We start from the raw sequence: 19,836 nt of genomic DNA, 5'->3' as shown, positions 1-19,836 counted from the left end.
GTCGCAAACGCACGGATGCCCTTGCGCTCACTTGTATAATTTATTGTTCTTGCAACACTAAGCCCCGGTCACGGTTGACCCGGGCCTAGACCAGCCTAACAGATTTATAGTGCCTGTGTTTTTTTATGGAGCTCGACGCTGGACCTTGTTAGTTTGTTTTTATGAAATATTTTTTTAAAGTTTTAACGTAATATATTGTGTTTGTGCTGATTACAAAAGTGAAAGCTATACCTTTTTATGGCTTACACTGAAAATTTATATCATATAATATGCAAATATTATATACAGATTACATGACTATTACGAGTATGACGATGTCAAATTACAAAAACTCATTATCGACACACTTGATTTATATTTAATGTTTTTCAATTCTTCTGTCTATCATATCTATATAACTATTTGTCTATATAACAATCATTGAAGTTTTGTAAGTGACGGGTGTTATGTTGGAGAAAGTATTTTTGTTAAGATAGAGATAGATAGGAGATAGTGTCCGCGTTCTTAGAGTAAAAGTGAAGTTTATACACAATTGAACCCAAAACCGTGATTGCTGTCTCGAACATAGTATTAAATTAGTCAATTTATTTATATTTATATTAATTTTTGCTATATTTTGCATAGCCAAAATTTTTTAGTAGGTGATGGAGTATATATTTTATTTATCCCAAACTGTTTGATTAAACAAGTAGCAAAATGTTTGTTACTATTTTCTCGCCATATTAATAAATGTAATAATGATAGTACGCAACTAAGTAATACTAAGTGCAATAAAAGTGATACATGAGAATGCGAACCTAATACCTACTCAAATCGCTTTGGAAAAATTGCTTTTAACTTTTACTTTGGTTGGCAACTTCTAACTACTATTTTTCTGTTTGTGTTGTTGCCGGCCGCTGCCGCTGTTAGACTGCTATCTGGGGGCACGGCAGTGCCCCCACCAAGTCGAGCTTAACTTTTGAGTGACTATTCAACTGTTGTTGTTCGTAATCTTAAACTTAGGTGCCCATGTAGAATCGTCATGTTAGGTACCTACATATATAATGTTCAATTATGACAATATAATACTATTAATAAACATAATTACATTTATTATAGTTGTTATGTTTTGTGTATTTTAACTCATTGTGTGTGTTTTATATAGTTTTGTAAAAAACATACCTGATACAAAAAAAGTTCTGTAACAATATGTTTTTGCCTTATCTGCTATTTTTGTTCCATTTGATACAATAAACTTTGGTAGATAGGTATTCTTAACTACCGCAGACATGTACTTAATACAATTTGTTTGCTATGTTAATAAACAAATAATTCGTTTTTGATTACGTAAATATACTATAGTAGGTAATATATAGTACACTTTTCTAGCCACGACTTGGAAACCATATTTTGAATATTGAGTTTTTAAATGTACCTATATTTAAATACACACGCATTTGTATAAAATAAATATTGAATTGTTTACTTTCTTTATTAACAAATAATAAACACGATTTTTCTTCTGGTTTCAGGTGTTTTAAATACTGATAGAATCGAGTAGTGCGATAAAGACAATCGAAAGAAATAAGATAAATAAATAGTTTTTTTGTGTTAGTTATTTAGATTTAAACAGAAAAAAGTAAAAAAAAAAACCTGCAGAAGAACGATTCGATTTTCAGTTGGTTGAAAACGTCCTGTAAAAAATATAACATGTGTGTAATTTCATAAAATCATAATTCATAATTAGAGATTTTATACAAATTGTTTTACTAATTTCTAACTTAAAGACGACTTGGTTAAAAATGACTATTAGTGAAGGAAACTTTAGTCAATATTGTATGACATATACATAAAATTAGGTGAAAAATGTAGGTTGTGTAGTACCTACTTTCCATGTATGTACGCCGTCTACGTCTTTTTGTAGAATATTCATATTATTCTTTAGGTGTAATCCATACAGACCTTAAAAGAATATAATTACCTACTTAAATAATCAAGAACCCGTGACTAGGTATTATTTTCATTAGGTTTTTAATAAAACTTGTCAACTTACAGCGGCGGTGATTCACATACATTTGATTAGGATTGAGATTTCATGCACATTTCTAGACTCTAGTTTTAGAAAATAAGGAATATCACCTCTATACATTATTACTCTTATTAGAAAAAAGATATGGTTAAAGTTATGCGGGTTATTTGCGCTATAAAACAGGGAATTAGCAAAAAGAGACAAATATCATGTGATACTGTACAATCAAATTATTTTTATGTTACTTAATACGTAGGTAGAGTTTCGCGATATATTTTTTATGTAGTTATAATCCGAAAATATCTTATTTTATATAAGGTCTATTGATAAAATAGCTTAAAGATCGATGTTAGATGTTGATTATAAATATAATGCTATTATTAGAATTAAACTACTAGGTAAATTGTAATATTATTAGGTGGTTACGTACTAATATAGAAAAATCACTTTTTTCAGACTGTTATATTCTTTATTACCAGATATTCCTCATGGGTAAAACTAAAACTCAAATTAGCTACTGAGGAAGCTTAACCCATTTGAATAAAAATATAAATACCCATTTGAATAATAATAATATAGTAATAGTTTAGGTCCAGTTTGTGTAGGTACCTAAACCGTTCTTTAGCTGGTCTTTTGCAAAATAAGCACAATTGGATCAATAAGAGTAATTAAACAAACAAAATGCCTGCACCAGATACTCGGCTCTCGCTACGAGAACTCTACCAAAGAAAAGGTATCTCCCTCTATATAAAAAGTTAACGTAAATTTTAAACATGAGTACATGCCCAAAATATACGCACTATTATATATTTTTATATTCTTACTAATATCGACAAGCAATTATTGGAATTAGTAAATAAATATACTTTCTTAGTGCCAATAATTTCTGTCTTGTTTGGGTTATCAAAATTGCTGCCAACTTATCTTGGTCTGAGTCTAGTTATTTTTTAATTATTATTTCGTTTGAAGAAGCGCACAATAGGTTAGGTATATTGGGTGAAAGCACTACTGCTAAAAACTTTAAGGTACCCACAAAAAATACAAGAGCATTGCCACGGACACCTGTCTGCGAAGCACTAGAGCAATGCAGGCGTTTAATATCTTGTATGGAACTGTGCGAAAATTTCTGCAATCGATCGATGGGTGTGCCTGTGCCTGGATTGGTCGATGGGCGTGGTGGCTGTTATCGCCGAAAAGGCAGCGGCCAATAGCGTAGAGGTAGCGATAAGAGGGTTGGGGTTGTGAACCCTCAGTGTACCGGTCGCATCGAGACGGGACGGGTGTGCCATGCTGGGTACCATGATGTACCCCGCGGAGGAGGCCGAGATAGAGGACATGCGCGTGCCGCCGATCCAGCTGGAGCACCTGCCCGAAGTGTTCCTGTGTACGTAGTGGCGCGCGTGTTTTGTTTACATTGAGTTCATAGTGTGGTGTCTTAGAGTTTTTAGTTAGTGTAGGTAAGGTTAGAGGTAGGTAATTAAAAAATAGTGTCAAAATGGAAAGTAACGCTAGGTTTTTGTGGCGGCCCTTACCTGCCAGTAGCATCTGCGGAAAGGTGATTTGTTAACAGCGGCTAACATATTCGTAAACGCTAAATATCTAGTGTTTAATAAACCTCGTTTTTGGGTTAAAAAGTAAAATAATTAGGTAAATAAAATGTCTTATGCCTATTACGCCCTATGCCTAAAATGCATTATGAGTGGTCTAAAGCTTGTTTTATTCAATTGGGATTTTGAGCGGTATTATCAATTTAATCGTTGTCTAGCGTACAAGTTGCCGATACGAGTAGGTACTAGGTACGTAGTAAAGTTCGCTTTAGGCCCAGCACAGACAACACCTAAGTATATTGTAGTCGGAAATAGTAGATTGTGTCACAAGGGAACAAACTGACATATTTACGGCTTGGGCGTAAATTGAATTGTGGAAGATACTTATACATACATACAGATTTATACATATAAACACATACATATAATCACGCCTATCACATAAAAAAGGACCCGGTCACTTTAACCGGTTATTTAATTACAACTCCTATGGTAATTGAAATAAGATTCAAAATGAACAAATGGCAAAAATAATTTGCGATTTCTTGTGTGGTCCCTATACTGTTACTGAGTGCCGGCGAGTCGAACGCTACCGAATCAGTTTAAAAAGTGTCCTCGATATGCGTAACAAAGGCGCGTTATCGGAGAGCGCACCTACACTGGTTTTTTGAGTGTTTGACTAGCCCGCGCTCAGGTGCCAGTTAGAATTATACGACCCTTTTTTTGCAGGTAGTGGCACGCGCCGTTTTAGTTAACAATAGACAAAGGATAAGCCGTTGGGGGCCAGCTACAAATCTAACGGCTATAGGTACATTGCTAATTTCACACCGAGACCGTGTTACAAATAAGAGTAGATAAACTGGATCAGCTATATTTACATACAAGTAAAATTAGCGAATCTGTGACAGAGAATTGGTGCAATCGACCAAATTAATGTTAACGCAATTGGTGCAATCGACCAGATTAATCTAAAGCCTTTTCATACAATATGATAAATTACATACCTGGGTCAAAATATTTTCATTCTCTTGTTTTTTGCTCCCAAAAAATGTGACGAAGTGTATTTTTTGTATAAGATAAAATTTATTTTTTAAATTTCTCATGTCATTTATAATCTACAGCTGGAAAGTTATAAAATAAATGAGATTAAAAAAAAGACATGCACTCGACTTTTTAATTTCTCATGTCATTTATAATCTACAGCTAGAAAGTTATAAAATAAATGAGATTTAAAAAAAAGACATGCACTCGAGTTTTTTAATTTCTTTGACAGAAGACACAAATAGGTACAAGCGTGACAGAGTGGTCAGAAACTAGACAACACTTTCTATCCAATTTCAATTAAACGAAAACGAAAAGAATTTTGACCTACAGATGCTAAATAGGTACATTCAAAGTCTAAAAATCTCCTTCGTCTACTATTAATTCCATGTTGGTATAGGTATCTAGTCTAAGTAGTGGTAGTGGTGGTTATAACTTATAAAATCAATATTGCCTTCGTCTTGTAAAATTAAATTGTCGGTTGCGTTAGGTAGTCAAATACCGCATTCGGTCCAACTGGCTTTTAAATCTACACAAAAATCAAATGCATCAATTTAAATAATATCTGACGAGGCCGCGTAGCCAACATGCAAATGGCTCACGCTCCGTAGCGGTCGAAACGCAACTGTCACTGTCGCACTAATATGGCAGAGTGATAGAGAGACAAAGCGTTTCGTTGTCGAAGCGATAGCGATTGTCACCTTGGCTAGGCTGGCAGCATACCTATATATAAATGGTAAGGGTGTGCTATTGGATTCCCTAAATATTTTTTACTAGAAGATGACTTGTAAAGCCAAGATGGGTTAAAAAACTTTTAATAAAACTCCTAAAACATATTTAACAAATTGATTTAAGGCGAGCTTGCCTGCCTAGTACTAAGTCAATAATTATAGTTGATAATTTTTAGTATTTATGTATAGCGTTATACCAAGCTCAGTTGGCAGCGATTTTGATAGCCCAAACTGTGTAAGTGTTATATTTTAAACGTCAAACTTTTACGAAATTATGACGTTTATTTTATACTTGCACAGCTATCAAAATCGCTGCCAACTTAGCTTGGTCTAATTCTACCCTATCTAAAAACCCCTACGCAAAAAAAGACTAATAAGCCGCTCTGCCATCTAGTACGGAATAATCTCGTTCATACGTCAACCAGTACGGCAGATCGAGCTCGTCTTCTTGCCACTGCTGAGTGGGAGTGGGGTCTGTAGTTACAAGCCCTTCCCTCACCATCGATAGGAACCCTAAAAGATAACTCGACATTTCGACTGGCGACTCGCCTGCTTATAGGGACTACAACAAACGTTCCCCATCGCCGCCGATGTGGTATCATGATACAGCCCCGGACATCATGGTCTTTCCTGTGGCAGAAGCGCCGGACGTATACCCCGACACGCCAGTATCAACGACATCACCCGAAGGGCCTCCTGTCGGAGTCAAAATTCTGGCCATAATCGAGCCCGTTGGTCTGGCAAGAGACGACGGCAAAAGGCTAAACAGCATGTCGCTGGTGCTTTGGGATGCCACTTGCATAGACACCCTCGCGCCGTCCCACCTTCCGGGCACCAGCATTGATGCTGGGCATGCCGCGTCCGCAGGACTTTAAACGCCGTAAATATTGCCACCCTTTGCAGTGGTTACATTTTTGAGGCGTTTGGGGTCGAAACGATGGGCTCGTGGGTCGTAGGGGCCAAGCGCGCGTCGGCTATACAAGAGTTTAGCGATGCGCCTCATAGACGCCTCAGGTGACATTAAAAAAAAAAAAAAAAGTATAGATTATTTTTGAGATTTGAAGTCACATCAGGGTACCACTAAGTTCAGAATGGATATTTAAGAAATCGAATTTTTTCGTGTCCGAGATGAAAAACGTAGGGTAGTTTCAAAAGATATAGGTACATACCAGGTATTTTTTTTCTTATTGTGTACATGTTTTTCGATCAGACCCATGGAAGTTCACTGACTAATTTCTTTTTATAAAACACTAAAAATACCTAAAGGCCTATAATTCATTTCCGTGCCGTGAATTACACTTTTGGGTAAATTGAAAAACTATACATTAGTAAGTATTCGTAATTTTATGAAATCTAGATGATAATCTTAAACTAGATGATAGTTGCTATCGCTTTAGCACATAAACTATTCACTTCCTTGCGGTAAACAACATTATGTGATCGGTTTTAAAATTTTGTTCGAGACCGAGAGTAATTTTTTTTGACAAATTTCAAAGTTATCCAACATCACCCGTGAAGCCTTGATTTGTACCGCACTTCCCGTTTCTTGTTCTTGTGTCTTCTAACAGAAAACATAGATAGAATTTTGACAAGTCACTGAAGTTTCTAGAAATTTACGACAGAACAACATATTTTATCTAATTTCCATGGCCATAATAATTAATATATTTTAAATATATTTTCATTAACGAATACTTTTTTGATATAGCCCTTTTCTATCTGTAAATTGTGGATAAAGTAACTTCTGTAAAATACAAATTCGATTTTAGATTTTACTTATTACGAAATTCAATTTCCATACCACGTTTTATAGGCAGGGGAATTTGAAATCTTAATTTAATTATAAACGCTATTACAATGGATGTTATATGTCTTTATTATACGAAATTTAATACATACATACTAAATATATATTTTTATATGTTCGCTGTGAATCCACAAATGCGAACGAATTCTTACGTTTAAACTTACGATTCTAATACCCAAGCTCATTAAAAAACCAAAACAAGATATGTTATTCATAAATATTCAAACATAAAGGCTGTCCAAATGTTCATACGATATCTATTATATGAAATTAAAATCAACTAAGATGATCAATCATTTATCATAATCAAAGGAAAAATTAACACGAATTCTTACTTAATTCGAAAAGATACATAACTTCATTATTTATTTTTAAGCCATCAGTTATTTGAAATCGCGAAACGTCTGGTTGACGTAACTGGTGACCGAAGAGCTGGCGGCTTCCTCGCACAACGTATCAGTATTGCGATACAACGAGGAAATGCCACCAGCATCCTTGGTACAATGCCTCAAGGGCCTATTTTAGATATAAGCTAGTTATAGTAATCATCTGTATATATCCATTATGTATATTGTTATTGTCAATACATATTTTTGTAAGATGATTTAAAAAAAGCAGTAGGTCTTAAATGTAAAGGTCATTATCATTAATAATCTTATAACTTTTTTTTTTAATATTTGATTCATAAAACATACGGTTTAAATATGAATTATTCTTAGAAAATCAATTCCTGTGCCAGCAAAATCCAATTCCTATGGACAGTAAAAACTTCCGAGCCAAGACCGAATTTTTAAAATGAAATCTTTCAATATTTTGTGAATATGTAGACCTTGGAAGTATTATCGCTTTATTTTACTTTTGTACGAATTATCATATTACATATAATTATATAAAATAAATATTTCAAAATTCCATGGAATTTAGACAAAAATGCTCGTTTGATGAAATTGATCCAGGGGTATAGTTAAAAATGAAATTGTGTTTTTTTTTCAATGCGAAGGAGTAGTGAAATAATACTACCTGCTTCCCCATCTTGAAAATAATAATATAGCAATAATGTACTATTTTTTAAACGAATCGAATGTACTTAGATAGGTAATAGTATAATTGGGGTTCAGTTTTAACTTATAATATATTTACTATGCTTATTAAATGTTGGATATCGTATATTATCTAACATCTATCATTAATAATGGCAGTATTCAAAATATTGATATCGTTTTCATTGTAATAGTGCAGAACATTTTTAGTGCATAAACAGGCGTATCGGTATTGCCACGATTGTCTGGTTCTTATTTGAACGAATTATTTTATCATGTACGACAATAGCCCGTGAAGTGAATATGTGATAGATTAAAAGTAGAAAGATATATATAGAAACAATCGAGAGCTAATCTTTTGTTTCAGCTTAAATACCTATTATATTTTGGAGATTTCAAGTTGTTGCAATGTTGATAAAAACGTTCAATATGTCGTTCATAAAAAACTGTACACTTATTTAGTTGATAGGCACTTCGTTGAGTGCACCTCAGAGAGAGTCACCTCTGAAATATCTGTTTTGCTGCAGCCAGTATCCCGAAGTGCGGCGGCTGCCACGAGATGATAGTGGACAGATATGTGCTGAAAGTGTCAGACCGAACGTGGCATGCCGGCTGCCTGCGCTGCGTCGAGTGCCGTGCCATGCTGTCCGGCAAGTGCTTCGCGAGGAACAACCAGCTTTATTGTACAGATGACTTTTTCAAGTAAGTTTAAAAATAATGAAATCGTTTGTGTTATTGTTACCAATTTCCGTGGCTGCCACGAGATGATCACTATCATGCGAAGACGCACTGATGATATCAGGCCGCATGTGGCATGCCTACTCCTACGCTACGTGTGATTTGATCTTGTACGTTAACGGCCTTCCCAATCAAAAATTATATGTACCGGTCTACGCCAGATTGACCTTATTTGAGTTATTTATGACGAAATTTGAGGACCCGCCTGAAATCGCCTTTTCATACAAACGTAGTCCCCATTTTCCTCTCTGATATTGACATTATGAAAAATATTTTTACATAATTTGATGTATATTAACCAAAGCTATGCCCCTACGTTTGACTTATTTTAGATTTTTTGTTTATTGTAAAAATTAGGAGCGAAAAACGGATTTCATACAAATGTTTAAATGCTTCTAACTCTGATAATAATTAAAATTCGAAAAAAAAAGACAAACGTAGGGTCATAGCTGTGATTGATATACAACTAATTATGTCAAAATATTTTCAATATTGTTAATATCCAGAGGGAAAATGAGGACTACGTTTGTATGAAAAGGCGATTTCGCGCGGGTCCTCCACTTTTGTGTTAAATAACTCAAATAAGGTCAATGTGGCGCAGACCGATATATAAATTTTTTGACTGGAAAGGCCGTCATAGGGCAAGAACTATCTTATTTGTATATGTGTTCCGCCTGGACACTAGTCAGAAAGGAAGAGCGTCTCTCCTTCTGTTCTACCGACATTTTGTAAGTTGACACATTGACATACATATCATATAATTTATCCTTTCATGATTTATAAACCTCCCTAATGGAGTGAAAATAATGAATAAATATTTTATTGATGGTAACTAGAAAGCAAATCCTTCTAGGTTATCTAAAAACTAATCATCTACCTCGCGTTGTTCCGGCATTTTGCCACGGCTCATGAGAGCCTGGGGTCCGCTTGGCAACTAATCCCGAGAATTGGCGTAGGCACTAGTTTTTACGAAAGCGACTGCCATTTGACCATTCAACGAGATTTATTTGATCAAATGATATTTCGTACATAAGTTCCGAAAAACTCATTGGTACGAGCCGGGGTTTGAACCCGCGACCTCCGGATTGCAAGTCGCACGCGCTTACCGCTAGGCCACCAGCGCTAATCTAACCTCATAAATGAAATCTTTCACGTTGATAATGTTATTGTTTTTCCGGCTGTTGTCCCAGGCGGTTCGGCACAAAATGCGCGGGCTGCGGGCAGGGCATCCCCCCCACGCAGGTGGTGAGAAGGGCGCAGTCGCACGTGTATCACATGCGCTGCTTCGCGTGCGCGGCGTGCGCGCGGACGCTGAACACGGGGGACGAGTTTTATCTGATGGAGGATGGGAAGCTAGTCTGTAAACCGGACTATGAAGCGGCTAGAGCCAAAGGTTAGTAAGTACTTCCATTTTATCCTTCTGCTCTTAAATATGAAGTCTAATATCAAGTAACTGAATATAGCAGCCATTTATTTGTGCCATTTCAGGCAACTCTGCTCAAATATTTTTTGTTGCTTTGTTAACTAAGGTCAATATGTTGAAGACCAGCACATACAATTTTTGATTGAGATGAAATGACAGATATGGCAAGAACACTCTTATTTTTATACGTTTAACCCTTAGATACTGCCAGAAAGGAAGAGCCATGCTCCTTCCGTCCGTGTCCGTTCTGTGTTCGCGACTTCTGCTCTTCTGTCCATCTGCTCTATTCTGTTGTGTCTGTGTGTTGTGTGTTCTGTGTGTATGTGTATAGACCGACTTTCTGTAAGGAGTATGTGTACAAGCACAAGAGTTAAAAGCGCTGAAAAAGCTTCTAGACGGTCCTACCAAATAGACGTTTTCCGATATTTGTTATAGTGTTTAATTCAAATTCAATTTCAATTATTTATTTAATTCGAATCCATAATTGATCCATAATTGTTAGTAGTTACAACAAATCTTAAAATTAATTAAGGTTAGTGACATACAAAATAATAATAATAAATCTAATAATATATTATCTACAAGTACAAAAAAATAAATATAAAAAAATAAATATAACTAGGCAATCTAGATGATCAGAAGTCAGAAGCATTTAAGGAATGATTATAATGGTACCCTAACATAAGTATGCACTTTTCTATACCATTAGTATGACTACTTGGTTACTTAAGTTGGGGCACCGACCGTACAAATTTGGTATTGATTTATTATTTGTTTCGCAGGCGGAGAAGGATCATTAGATGGTGACGCGGCAAGCAAGCGGCCACGAACGACGATCACAGCGAAGCAACTAGAGACCCTAAAGAGCGCGTACAGCAGTAGTCCGAAACCTGCACGCCATGTCAGAGAGCAGCTCGCGCAGGACACGGGACTGGATATGCGCGTCGTTCAAGTGTGGTTTCAAAACAGGTAAGAATCACACCCATATTTGAAAACTTATCGCTGTTACCCGTTCGTCAGCCAACGTAAAGCGGCTCATATATTTTTACAGCATTTAGTAGCCAAATATATAAGGCAGATGACAGCTGCTTTTGAAATATTGTTGTCGCTGGTATCGTGTCGTGTTGCTGTGTTTGACTGCTTATGACTTAAAGCAAGGTCAGAATGCAAAATATTGATTTATAGGGTTAGTGCAGGTGGTCACGCATTTCGTTGAACGATTAACATTGTACCTAGTTTGTGTACCTATGTGTAAAAGACTGAAAGCCCACAGGGCACATTGTAAGTTTGGGAGACGACACGACATGCATCGCCGGTATACATGAACAAGACTAGGATATCACAAATAATACTTCAATAATTGCAGCTATCCTTATATTGCACGTGCTGTGCTGCTCTTGCCTTAGTTAAGGCTGGACGAAAAATTTGATATGCGACGCGGAGCGATAAAAATTGCAACTCAACCATAATAAATTAATATACCGTAACGTTTGCATGTCCGTGAGTTCTGTAATCAATTTTCCATATCTGCACAGTTAAACCAGGCAAGCGAGTTAACACAAATGATTTTGAAATGGTCAGTGACTTAACAAGACGTAAAAGTTTTATCGCCGCAAACAGAAATATAGGGTTTTTTTCAGTCATGAAATGAATGCGCATATTTTGCTTGTTCTATTTCTTCATTTCATTGCACAGTCTACTGGTTTATTTTTAATTTGTGAATCTGGTAAAAATATTTTTGTATAAAATAATAAAATATCTTGTTCTTTCAGAATAGAATTTTATTAAATTAAGATATAGGAAAGACGACTAACTATGGATGTACGATTCGGGCTCTTTAGCGTAAAGAGACAGCATACGTATCAAGCTTACTTATCGGGATTAAGGTTAAGAAAAAGTTTAAATTTTAAATTACATAAAAAATAGGTCCGTGAGTTGCTAGTTGGGTACCTACATATGTAAATATGTCTGTGATAAATACCGACTGCACACTGATAGAGTTCATTTATTTTTTAACCTTTTCAACGCCAAAGACCACTAAAACGGTCATCGTATGTCGTGCCCGCGACGCCAATGACCATTAAAAAGGCTATGGCGGACGTTGTCAAAGCGACTTTCCTACTGTCAGTTAAGCTTCATATTCGCTCTTTACCAGTTAACTTTTTGGCGTCCATGGCATTTCTTGACACGTGTGGAAAAGCGTTCAAAAGGTTAAATGAGAATAAAGTACATAGATAGTGAGCTTAATAAAAAATGAGGGTAAATCAGAAACTAAATGAGCTATGGGTACTTGCCTTTGGAGGACAATAAACATTTTTTTTCATTCATTTTTATCAAGCACATACGTCTGCGAGCGATACAAAAAAATTTAATATTAAAGGAAAAATTGAATAATTCATCACTTCCGGCAAGACTCGAACTGGCGACCTTTTGATTGGATCTGTGTTCCAAAAGGTTGCAAGTTCGAGTCTTGCCGGAAGCGGGGAATTATTGCATTCTTAAAGAAAAAAAAAAGTCAGAAAAAGTGCAATATATATAAATGTTTCGAAAAGGTACCGTATTAATATCTAATGTACAATATTTATAATAAAACTCTGAAAATTTAATATAAGCATATTCATTATAGTAAGTACCTTTATAACCGTCCTTGCCTAACAATTGATGACCTAACAGTCTATTCTATGATATTGTTGGTGCATCTTTGTTAGGATCACATGTTCTGTAAGGCACGGGGTCGTTGGGGCGTGAAGCCGGCGCAGCGGCGGTCGCGCCCTGCATTCAGCCTCGCTCGTTATCAAAGCCGTCGGCCATTTCAGTTCAGACACACTTACCTACTTGTGAGTTCACGTGGATTTCGTAATTTCTGAAATCTGACTACGATCCTAGGTTAGTGGTGTCTGCTTAAAATATTGTGTTAGTTAAATCAAAATTCATTGTATATATTTAAATTTTAATAAGTCAAATCAAATCAAATATATTATATTTGACGACCGGTTTGGCCTAGTGGGTAGTGACCCTGCCTACGAAGCTGATGGTCCCGGGTTCAAATCCTGGTAAGGGCATTTGTTCGTGTGATGAACATGCATATTTGTTCCTGAGTCATGGGTGTTTTCTATGTATTTAAGTATTTATAAATATTTATATATTATATATATCATTGTCGAAGTACCCTCAACACAAGCCTTATTGAGCTTAATGTGGGACTTAGTCAATTTGTGTAATAATGTCCTATAATATTTATTTATTATTTTTATTTAAATTTAAATATGTACCTATATTTCTTACCACAATTTTGAAAAAAAAAAATGAAACTGATGGTTCAATTTGTCCAAATTCACACTTAATATGAAGATGACCTCTCGGTCATACTACTTATCATTTTTTACCTTTAAGTATGATAATTGATTACTAACTTGTTAAGAAGTAGAGAACCGAAATTGTATTGATTAGGTACTTGAATTTATTATAATTAATTAAAATTCAACGTTGGCGGCGAAACATTTTGGTGTACCTTCTCTTTTTAACCGTAGGATATACTTAGACGTTATGTTTTTGTTTAAAATTCTAAATTTTTTTATTAATTGTCCTAATCTACTAAGATTAGTTACTTTCAGTTGTCCGCATCACCCCTTACGCCCTCGATCGCTGTTTCATATTAGTTTTTCGGTCAAAAACTATTCCAGGCATACCTTTTTCAGACGAGTTCCTAGTTACTATAATAAAAATCTATTCGAAGTAGATTGTTTTCAAAATTCGTTGGCTAGTCTAAAAGATATAGTTAAAAGTAAGTTGTTTTAATATATAAGTACAGATATCAGTTATTTTTTCTATCAGATTCAAAAATTTGCATTAAGTAGCTATATAACTATATTTATTTCAGTTAACATAATTTATAATTTATGAACCTCCAGGTCTTTTTGTTGTATTTTCCTTTTGTTGTGGTACATCGTTTGTATTGCATTGTTGATATGTTTATACGACTGTTTGGTTTCTAAATAAATAAAAAAAAAAAATTGTATTTAACTTTACCCCATATAACTTTTTGATAGTTATCGTTATAAATCATAATTTTGGCAAGAATATCGACCCCAAATATGAAATGATACATAATTTTTATATAACTTGTTTATCATACAACTATCGCACTTGCTTTAACATATCAGTATTAAATATCCTTATAATGGATATGAACTTTTTTATAGAAATCGGATTTAAAAATATAGGTATGTAGGATATATTATATTCTTACCAACTTATTAAGTTCTTCGATAACTATAAAAATTGCATTGTGTGATTCCCACGAACACCATATATATATCCTATTGAACCCGTAATATCATATGTGCCGAGTTCACAAGGTTTGAAATAGGTACAGTCAAGTGCAAAAATATGTATTGAATGAATCGTCTCATAAATATGGTACTACGCTCTTATTACACTGGAATAAGATGCTATGGGACATATTTTTGAGTAAGATGTGTACACCCATATTTTTACATTTGACTGTACATACTTACTACATTAAGGTAGCATTACGACTTCAAAGTTATAGCCAGTGTGGAAAAAATAATGGGCCCTGGAGTCCTGGAGGGAAACTGCTTTAAAACCTTGATCTAGCTCATGTTACTCAAAGGAAACATTCTTATATTCTTAAAAAAATAAACAAAATAGTATTCAAATATTTTTTTAAAAATTTGTTTGACTCTAAGATATTCTTGTGTATGTGTGTATTCGTTTTTATGGATATTTTGTACGACAGGCGAGTGTGAGATCTAATGTTTCTTGGAAAAAAATTAACATTAACATAAACTGTATCGACGAGCGGAAAAACTAGCGAGTGTTTATTTTTATAATTTTTAGTCGGTTCGATTCCCGGGCGATATAAGCAAATAAAAAAAAACAGTTTTATTTGTTTTTGAAAATAAAGGAAGGTTTCCTTTAAGTAAAATGAGCTTCAGGTTCTCCAGGGCCCATAATTTTTTCCATCCTGTAAGTCTGCAATGAAGTTAGCAGGGAGCATCTTCAGGATCCATATTTACCGGTCTGTGGTTAATCCGAGTCCACAATTAAAATACAATGATCGCAATTATACTAACAAAATTTTACATAATTTTAACTATCCTATAATTAGCTTGCTATTCATTTCATTAACAGTAGGTACTTCGTGTTTTACCTTTATTTAAAATGTTCTCTGGATCGTGACCTTGCCCACGCAGAGTCCTAAAAACCTATTATGCTAAATACATAATAACATAATTGAGACTTATCGGGGTCTCTATCAATATTCCGTAGCTTCATTCATCTGTAAAATCTTAACCTTTTTTTACAAGCTTTTATTTAACTTGCCCTGTTGGTATGTAAGTTTGTTAGTTAGTGTGGGTCAAACTTGAAAGTTGGAAGTTAAATTTGACCCACTTCCTGATGTCCGATTGATCTGAAAATTTGCATTATGTAAGTCGGGTGACATTGCAATATTATGGTACCATCGAGATGATCTGATGATGGAGACAGGAGGTGGCCCAGTGGAACTCTATGATGAAATAACGCAACCTAATTGTGTTTGGAGTTTTTAAAGAAAGATAGGGTTAAAAAAAATATACTCAGTGATAAAATCTTGTACCATAAATGTTTTTATTTTTGTCTGTTACTATTAATGGGTAAAAGTATTAAATATCGACACGGACGAAGTACCACAAATATGTATATACACGATCTTATTATCCATACCGTAGTGTCTACATATTTTTGGCAATGTCGATATTTACTACCATGACCTACCTATAACTCATCGGTAGTACCTATTACATATACAGAAATTAAGAGTAGTTTCAGCTTACATACATTACTGCAGGTATTATACTTGCCGCAAAACTAACTGGCGACTGAGATCATAATGCTATCTCCTTTACTCTTGTTAAGACCAACCATGAGTGAAAGAGATGACAATATGACTTGACTCGCCACTTAGTTTTGCGGCACTAAGTACTTCTTACTACAGCTATGTTAACAGTTGAAATATAAATACTGAGTGAAACCGATTTTTCAACAGCCGGTAGCTTGCACTAAACCCCATTTACGAGTGCCGCGTGTCCCGCACTATGGAAGGCCAGCCTTCCGTAGGTAACATTTATTTCATAGGATGGGGGTGCCAAGGGGAACTACGAGGCACTTTAATTAATCAGGCTCTTTGTTGAATGCCCGGAGCTCCCCGCCGAGTTACAAAACATGCAAAATATGCCGTCTACAGACCACTTCGTGTTGATACTGATGTGGGTGTGTTAGTCGTTATTAATTGTAATATTCATCTCAATATTTTTTTACGGATTTGTGAGTGAATTGTATCTACAATTGTGATTATAATTGAAATACTATGCCTACTTTTTTATACTCAACCATTTTTTAAGTTATGAAATTCATACAAGTGAAAAATGGCAAAGCACTATTTAGCGTTATATTTTGTGTGACTATGTAGAAAAACCCATTCATATAACTACACGTTTTATATAAGGTGGATATATTTTTATATAAGTGTAGTAAATAATTGTAAGTCTTACAATTTTAAAAAGACGTTTCAATACAAAATTACATAACAAATCTGGTTGACGATTAGTGACTCTAATTTTACAGTCTGATCTAAGTCAGTGTAATTAACTGCGATAAATTATCACCACCACTTTTTGCCTGAGCTAATCATTAACGAAATAGGTTTATTAATTGCAGACGAGCGAAAGAAAAGCGACTAAAGAAGGACGCGGGGCGCACGCGCTGGTCGCAGTACTTCAGGTCGATGAAGGGAGGCGGCAGCGGGTCGCCGCGCCACGAGCGGCTGCTGGATAAAGACGAGTTGAAGATAGACCTGGACTCCTTTAGTCACCATGGTAAAAACTAATGATACTCACATATGACACGCACTGGTCGCAGTACTCTAGTCGATGACGGGAAGCGGCAGCGGGCCAACGCGCCACGAGCGGCTGCTGGACTAAGACGAGCTGAAGATAGACCTGGACTCCTTAGGCACCATGGTAAATACAGATCTAATTAACAATCAAATAATTTTTTAGGGTTCCGTAGTCAACTAGGAACCCTTATAGTTTCGCCATGTCCGTCTGTCTGTCTGTCTGTCTGTCTGTCCGAGGCTTTGCTCCGTGGTCGTTAGTGCTAGAAAGCTGAAATTTGGCATGAATATATAAATCAATAAAGCCGACAAAGTCGTACAATAAAATCTAAAAATTTAATTTTTTTTAGGGTACCTCCCCTATACGTAAATTGGGGGTGAAATTTTGTTTTTGCTTCAACCCTAGTGTTGGGTATCGTTGAAAAGGTCTTTCAAAACTAATAGGGGTTTTCAAGAAACATTTTTTGATAAAGTGAATATATTCGGAGATAATCGCTCCGAAAGAAAAAATAAATGTGTCCCCCCTCTAACTTTTGAACCATAGGTCCAAAAAATATGAAAAAAATCGTGGAAGTAGAGCTTAAGAAAGACATTAAATGAAAACTATAGCGGACATGATCAGTTTAGCTGTTTTTGAGTTATCGCAAAAAGTTTTCCCTTCATAGTAAAAAGACTTATAATTAGGTACTGATTATGCAAATTTGCCTATTTGTTTAACTCGGGTGAAAGGTACCGTTTCATTCCTTGGTTAACAATTTACTATAGTTTAAGTTCCAGTTTAGCTTATTGTGACGGAAGAGTAACTACGGAACCCTACACTGAGCGTGGCCCGACATGCTCTTGGCCGGTTTTTATTTTATGGAATGGTTAAATACATTTGGTGGCAACTTTGTTTTATGTCACGTAATTTTACCTGACTGAACCTATTTTTAAACCGCGATTAGAATACGATTGAGCACATATTTCATTTTTATATTAATACATAAAATGACAGTGACAGTGTGCAGGTTAAATATACTTATTTGAGGTTTAAAGGTTAGAAATAACATCAAATTAATTTTATAGTTTTCGTTATTCCAATAATTTTCCGCAATTAATGTTTAATAGAAAAAAATATTTAGCGATATGACAGACAGACAAACTGACGGTTGGTGGACAGAGTCGCACCATAAAGGTTTTTAGTAGGTAATTACTTATTTATCATAAATAGCGCTGATATGTGTGTAGAGTCTGTTCGGAAAGAGAAGAGTCGTGAAAGGTATTGGGTCCCATACATTCCACGACTCTTCTCATTCCGCACAGACTCTAGATGTGACGTGATTGCCATTATCTACTAGAGATACGCTGACCTGTGTCATTTCAATACAATTTACGAAAGTCGGCGTCTTAGGCTATAAATTATGTGGAGAGGAGACCTGTCACCCTACCCATCGAATTTGAAAAAGACTAATTTGACAAAGAAATCTAGGCCAAATACCAGCCAGTGAGCCGGTCAAACGGCGTACATAGGAAAGCATATTTACCCAAGCTGAATCGGAGACGCTTCGCTCGCTTTCGCTCGCTCAGTATCTAGGCTTACACTGTGCCCTATGTGGGAAGGTATATTATCGTAGATTGACTTATGATTATTGTTTTATAATTGTTAATGCTTATAATTATTATTGCTGTTAGTCTAAGTTTCGTGACGCATTGGTTCAACTGTAATGTCATGTAAACATTTTTATCAATAAATAAATAAATAAAATGATTATATGTAATTATTAATTATAAGTACTGTTGTTCTAGCGGTTCTTTCAGTAATACCTAAGTGTCGACACAAGACAAGATACTAAGTCAACTTATTCAATAAAGATTTAAATGATTGATAAATATCGAATCAGCCGATCCCAACATTAGCGGCTTTTCTTGTTGGCCTATTGAGTCCCACTGCTGGGCAATGGCCTCCCTCTCTTTCTTGCACGCATCTTCAAGGAGATGGCGGCACGATCTTAACATTTTCGGTCTTTAGAAAGATTGGCCTAGAACTACTATAGACAGAGAACCTTAGCTTAATAACATAGCTTATATTAATATTTTTTTGCAGATCTCAGTAACGATAGCTACAGTACAGTAGCGCTGGGTGGCGACGAGGGCTCGCCGGCGGGCGGCGGTGGCGCGGGCGCTACCGGCGGGGTGCGCTACGCCGCCACACCGCCGTACCTACGCGCACATTCACCACCCCCGCATCCTCACTACCACTACCCTCCAGACCACCTCGTTTACACTAATATTGGTGAGAGAAAATAGTCTGTTCATATACTCGTAAAAAATAAATTCGTATCATATTATGCCACCGTAATAAGAAATATTATTAGGAGATAATATTTTTAATGCACTACTTGTATTTACAATGTTGGAGTAATTATTTTTTTTACCCCTCGTGCTAATCAAAAAAATCATTAATAGTCAGGTAACAAAGGTCCATAGATATAATACTTTACAGACTTAACACATACATAGAATAATTATAGCCTTAAGAACTAAAAATCATTTTAACGACACAACAGTTTTTTGCTGCTTTACCTATTCTGGTGTAAGATTCAGCAGATTCCCACGGAACCGCCACA

The 19,836-nt window shown here is 35.5% G+C and overlaps 1 protein-coding gene across 2 annotated transcripts in view; it reads left to right on the top strand.

Moving 5' to 3' along the window:
- LOC133517800 (LIM/homeobox protein Lhx3) overlaps window positions 1-19,836 on the top strand; it is a 74,339-nt gene that overhangs the window by 42,183 nt on the left and 12,320 nt on the right. The window contains exons 1-6 of one of the 2 annotated variants that reach the window (XM_061851231.1): window positions 2,381-3,392; window positions 8,702-8,876; window positions 10,103-10,305; window positions 11,118-11,304; window positions 17,056-17,213; window positions 19,314-19,502. In XM_061851231.1, coding sequence (XP_061707215.1) covers window positions 3,296-3,392; window positions 8,702-8,876; window positions 10,103-10,305; window positions 11,118-11,304; window positions 17,056-17,213; window positions 19,314-19,502 — 1,009 coding nt within the window. In that variant the 5' untranslated portion in view covers window positions 2,381-3,295. Of the gene's footprint in view, window positions 1-2,380; window positions 3,393-8,701; window positions 8,877-10,102; window positions 10,306-11,117; window positions 11,305-17,055; window positions 17,214-19,313; window positions 19,503-19,836 lie in introns of those variants that run through there. The other variant, XM_061851230.1, reaches the window with a different exon arrangement.

Source organism: Cydia pomonella, chromosome 5 (genome assembly GCF_033807575.1).
Source record: "Cydia pomonella isolate Wapato2018A chromosome 5, ilCydPomo1, whole genome shotgun sequence".
In the NCBI taxonomy this organism is placed as follows: domain Eukaryota; kingdom Metazoa; phylum Arthropoda; class Insecta; order Lepidoptera; family Tortricidae; genus Cydia; species Cydia pomonella.
Note: the sequence above shows the minus strand (reverse complement) of the source record. Positions and strands in the feature narration are given on the sequence as shown.